Source organism: Cibotium barometz, chromosome 3 (assembly GCF_041138505.1).
Source record: "Cibotium barometz isolate CiBa-2024 chromosome 3, ASM4113850v1, whole genome shotgun sequence".
Classification (NCBI taxonomy): Eukaryota; Viridiplantae; Streptophyta; class Polypodiopsida; order Cyatheales; family Cibotiaceae; genus Cibotium; species Cibotium barometz.
The window spans coordinates 18,090,580-18,095,887 of NC_141048.1; the positions used below are offsets into that span (position 1 = coordinate 18,090,580).

General features: G+C 44.7%; 1 protein-coding gene across 1 annotated transcript; it reads left to right on the forward strand.

Moving 5' to 3' along the window:
- The first annotated feature begins 2,107 nt into the window (after positions 1 to 2,107).
- On the forward strand, positions 2,108 to 4,987 carry LOC147639786 (pentatricopeptide repeat-containing protein At1g03540-like). The gene has a single exon (XM_086823941.1). It carries the CDS (start codon positions 2,108 to 2,110, stop codon positions 4,985 to 4,987), a length of 2,880 nt encoding a protein of 959 aa, XP_086680067.1.
- Positions 4,988 to 5,308: the final 321 nt, after the last annotated feature.

Here is a 5,308-nt window from a genome sequence, read left to right on the forward strand (position 1 = left end):
GTAGATTTCACCCTACATCAGCTTCTTTTTCTTCCCCTACTCTTTCGTGAGAGAGAACCACCACAAAGAACATTCTCTCTTTGCCTCTATCTAAGCATCAAGAGCTCTAGCTTCACCCCATTGGCAAGGAACATTCTTGTGTCGTAATGGAGTGAGGACATGATGACGTGCTAGCGTGAAAACTAGTCACTTGTATATGCGTAATTTTTTACAACAATAAGCAATACTCCCTTCCAATAGAATACTTTTGAGCCCTCTCTTCCCTCTTTCTTGCATGCATATAATATTAAATCTTGTATTCTAGATAGTTTTGTTTGTAAATTTCACCCTGCATAAGCTTCTTCCTCTTCCCTTGCCTTTTGTGAGAGGGAACTACCATGAAGAACATTCTCTCCATGCCTTTTGTGAGAGAGAACCACCATGAAGAACATTCTCTATTTGTCTCTTTCTAGGCATTGAGAGCTCTAGCTTCACCCCATTGGCAAGGAACATTCTTGTGTGGTACTGGAATGAGGATGTGATGGTCAGTGCACCCACATTGGGAAATTATAATTGCGGCTCTAAGGCAAAGCCCAATGACACATGCTTTGGCAAGACTAAGGTAAGCTCTTGTCTTGAACATATTTGATGCCCTCTGGTAGGGACTACTAGCTCCATCCACTTGACCATTCCAAGCTATTGGGTTTACCTGATATTGCCTGGTGAGTCACACTCCAAAAAACATACAGTTTTGGAGTCTTAGATGTGTTTAGTTTGTTGTTTTTTATTTTGTTTTGAAGCTTGTTATCTCTTAGAAAGGGAAAACCCTAATGCTTGGTGATTTGCATAATTTTAAAGATCATAAGGCTTTATTCTTGTTGTGTTGAGCCAAGATATATCTTAGCAAGCATAATTAGGAGTGGAATCCACTCCGAAAACATAAGCATTAAGCGCTATTAAGTGTGGATTAGAGAGGATAGTTAATTTTTGTTCATGCATTTCATATTTTTTCATGCATTGTTTGAATTGGTAGCTTAGAAGCATGTAAAAATCTAAATAATAAAAAAAAGTTAACTACCATTATCTAGGATTAGGATCCTTAATCATCACCTACAAGTCTAAGAAATAATTAAATACCATCACTAGCTAGGATTAGGAGAAGAGGATAGATGAAAAGTCCAAGAAGTGCATATTTGTTGGTTATGCCTCAAATAAAATGTGAGGGTTATTTTGATCCTCATGAGAGGAAGATTATCATCACGATTATTATTAGTCGTGATGTCATTTTTTATGAACACAAGAATTTTCACATCAAAAATAGAAAAACTCTTTATCTTGGTTTATTTTTCACCTCCACAGGTGGTGAAAAAGCCTCCACAGTGGTACTTGAATAAATGATTAAAGATAGCAAGATTGAAGATCGTGAACACGCTTCAAAGCACATCTTCATGCATGTAAGGAGCAGGCAAAAATACACTTTCTTTACATTAATTTCCATTCCATGATGAGATATGCCATGGACATTATTGTATCATTTTGGTCTCATAGGCCCATTGGGTCTTTAGTACACGCTTAATATATCTTTGTTTCTTTGTTTCACTCTCTCTCCCTCCCTCCAAAATCAAAGCTCACTACTTCCTGTCTTTGAGCACTTTACTCCCTCCACCCTCCTCTGCCAATGGGAGGAGGTTTTGGTTTTTAACTAATAGAAGGATATTAAAGGCAATTAAGGCTTAATTTTTTTCAAAATTACACAATTTTACGATTGGATGCGGCTTTTCCAAAATCCAATTGACTTGACGCCGTTATGGGTGAGACCCCCCACTTTGGGACATGTACACATTGTAGTGCACCCATCTTGAGACCGCCCACTTTGGGACATTTACACGTGTTAGGTTGTTCACACTCAGGGCGCCCTGTGGTTGTTCACACTGGAAGACGCCGGTTGGAGGGACATGAGCTGTGTTCAGTGATACGTAGACACTCTGTGCGTGCCCTCTTCGAGCTTGATGAAGGCGATCAAGATGTTCGCCAGGTGCGTTCGTCTTGTCGTGGCAATCTTGCAGTGCTTGGCGTCGAAAATTCCTGAAGACTTTGGTTGTATCACAACCTGGATGCAAGCGAGAAGATGCTGCCTCGCCCGATCGGGGCAGCATGGCGTGCAGCCCAATCCAAGCATGCAATCCGTCTGGGATCAATGGCACCAGCAAGGCCAGAAAACATGCAGGATAAGGTTTTTTCCAGGGACCATGAGCTCCAAGTTCTGTGCGAACAAGGAAACCTGGAAGGAGCCCTGGATGTCCTTTCTTGCATGGGCACCACCGTCCCTTCTCACAGATCCTACCTCTCTCTCCTCAAGGCCTGCAACAGGCTCAAGGACCCTGCCCATGCCCGCCAAGTCCATGCCCACCTCGCCTACCATCGCCTTGACCTCACCAGCACCCTTGGTGACTCCCTTGTTGTCACCCTTGCCAAATGTGGTGCCACAGAGGAAGCACACTACTTATTGCTTAGCTTGCCACATCGTACCGTCTTCTCCTGGACAGCCATCATCTCTGCTTATACCGACTGTGGCCGCGCCCCCAAAGCGCTGCAAACATATGCCTACATGCTACAGGATTGTATTGAGCCCGACCTCTACACGTTTGTCAGCCTCTTCAAAGCTTGTGGCAGCATTCCCAACCTCGAAGAGGGCAGGAGACTGCATGCGGATGCCCAGAGAAAGGGCTTCACATCCAATGCTTTTGTTGGTAGCTCCCTTGTGAGTATGTACGGCAAGTGTGCTAGCATTATGGAAGCCGAGAAAGTGTTTGTAGAAATGTGCCATCATGATGTTGTGTCATGGTGCGCAATGCTCTCAGCATATGTTGATGGGGGCCTGGGAGAAAGGGCATTGCAGCTCTACCGACAAATGCAGGAGGGAGATCCAAGTCCATACAAGCTACTGTTTGTGATGGCCCTTAAAGCATGTGGCTCCCTTGCAGAAGAGGAAGATGCTCTTTTTGTTCAAGAGCAACCCACCAAAGTGGTGTCTCTGGATATTGGCCAGGCATTACATGCTGAAGCACGCAGGAAGGGATTTATTTCAGATGTGTTTGTTGGTAGTGCCCTTGTGAGTATGTACGGCAAGTGTGGGACCATTGTGCATGCAGAGGATGTGTTTCTTGGGTTGTCCCAGCATGACAATGTGTCATGGAATTCCATGCTCTCAGCATATGTGGAGCAAGGCCAAGCAGTGAAGGCTTTATGGCTTTACAAAAGGATGCAAGAGGAAGGCGTGATTGTAAACAAGCTAACATTTGTAATTTCCCTTCAAGCATGTGGCATTTTTGCAGAGAAGGAAGAAGCTATCATTGCAGAAGGGCAGCCAACCAAAGTGGTTTCTCTACATATCACACAGGCATTCCATGATGATGCTGCAAGGAAGGAATTAGCTTCAGATGTCTTTGTTGGTAGCACCCTTGCAAGTTTGTACGGCAAATGTGGAAGCATTGTAGAAGTAGGGAACATATTCAGTGGGCTGTCCCAGCACAATGTTGTATCATGGACTACGATGGTTTCAGCATATGTTGAGCAGGGGCAAGGGGGCAAAGCTTTGCAGCTGTATGAACAAATGCAAAAGAATGGGGTGAGTCCAGATCAGCATGCATTTGTGATTGCCATTCAAGCGTGCAGTGTCCTTCTAGAGAAACAAGAAGCTATACTTATGATGGGACGGCTGAGCAAAACGGTGGCTCTTGAGGTTGGCCAGGCATTGCATGCTGAAGTCAGGATGAGGGGCTTTGCTTCAAACATCTTCATTGCTAGCACTCTTGTAAGTATGTACGGCAAGTGTGGGAGCATTGCGGAAGCAGAAAACGTATTCAATGAGTTGCCGGGGCATAATGTCGTGTCTTGGACTGCGATGCTTTCAACATATGCTGAACAAGGCCAAGAGTACAAGGCTCTGCAGTTGTACCATCAGATGCAAAAGGAAGGTACACATCCTGACCAACATGGGTTCACAATCGTCCTTCAAGCATGTGGCACGCTTGGAGAGAAAGAAGCAGCCACTCTATTGGAGGGACAACCTACCAAATTGGTCTCTCTAGAAATTGGCAAGGCGCTACATGTTGATGCGAAAAGAAGGGGTTTTATTTCAGATGTCTTTGTTTGTAGCTCCCTTGTCAGTATGTATGGCAAGTGTGGTACCATCACGGATGCAGAGAATGTGTTCAACACGGTGCCCCAGCACAATGTGATGTCATGGACTGCCATGCTCTCTGCGTATGTGGAGCAGGGCCAAGGGGACAAGGCTATACAGCTGTACAAACACATGCAAAAGGATGGTGTGACTTTGGATGATGTTATACTTTTCTGCATTTTGAAAGCCTGCAGCGGAACAGGAAGCCTTGAGGTCTGTAGGGAGCTTCATTTCAGTATTGTCTCTGCTGGGTTTGATTTGAGTCTTATGCTGACAAACACTCTTATTAATGCATATGGGAATTGTGCAAGCATGGTGGATGCCCAGGCAGTTGCTGATGGACTGCCCCAGCCTGATGTGGTGTCATGGAATGCTTGCATAGCTGGCTATGCACAGGATGGAAACAGGGTGGCAAGCCTGCAAGTGTTTGAGAGCATGCAACTAGCAGGTAATGAGCCAGAGGGAATCACATTCCTTTCACTTCTGTCTTTCTGCAGTCACGTGGGCCTCGTTGACAAAGGATTTGAGTACTTTGAAACAATGAGCAGTGGTTATGGTATAAATCCAGACTCAAAACACTACATGGTAATAATAGACCTCCTCGGGCGTGCAGGGGACTCAGAGAGGCTGAAAGACATTATGCGGAGAAGTCCTATGGAGAGTAATGTGTCCATGTGGTTATGCTTGCTGGGTGCATGTTGTAAACACGGCAATGTGGAGCTAGGAAAATATGTGTTTGATCATGTAGTGGATTTACAACCCAAAGAGGCTGCTGCATATGTTTTGATGTCAAACATCTATGCCAATATAGGTTTGCAGGAGTGAATGATGTAGAGAAGTGGAGCACTAGAAGAAAGATGCATAGAGAGAAATAATTGAGAGCAGAAAGCACGCACTTGGTGTCAAGGATGGATAAGACGCCTTTGGGGAGAGCAAATCACCTGAGCATCCCCTTCTTGTTACAACCACCTCTTCCAACCAAGTGTGATCAAAATCCAAAAGCAACTTGATATGCATTCACCTCAACCATCAAATAATTAGAGCTTTTCCTGATCTTCCATAGTGTATGCAGGGCTGAGGTGGCTGTATTAGGAGGTGACTTATGTTGAGGTCTGTGTTTGAAAGGTTCAGCCTTGGCAGCTCTGG

Bases quoted from the DNA above. Each gene is read 5' to 3' on its own strand.
- LOC147639786 (XM_086823941.1), top strand. From the start codon at position 2,108: ATGCTGCCTCGCCCGATCGGGGCAGCATGGCGTGCAGCCCAATCCAAG.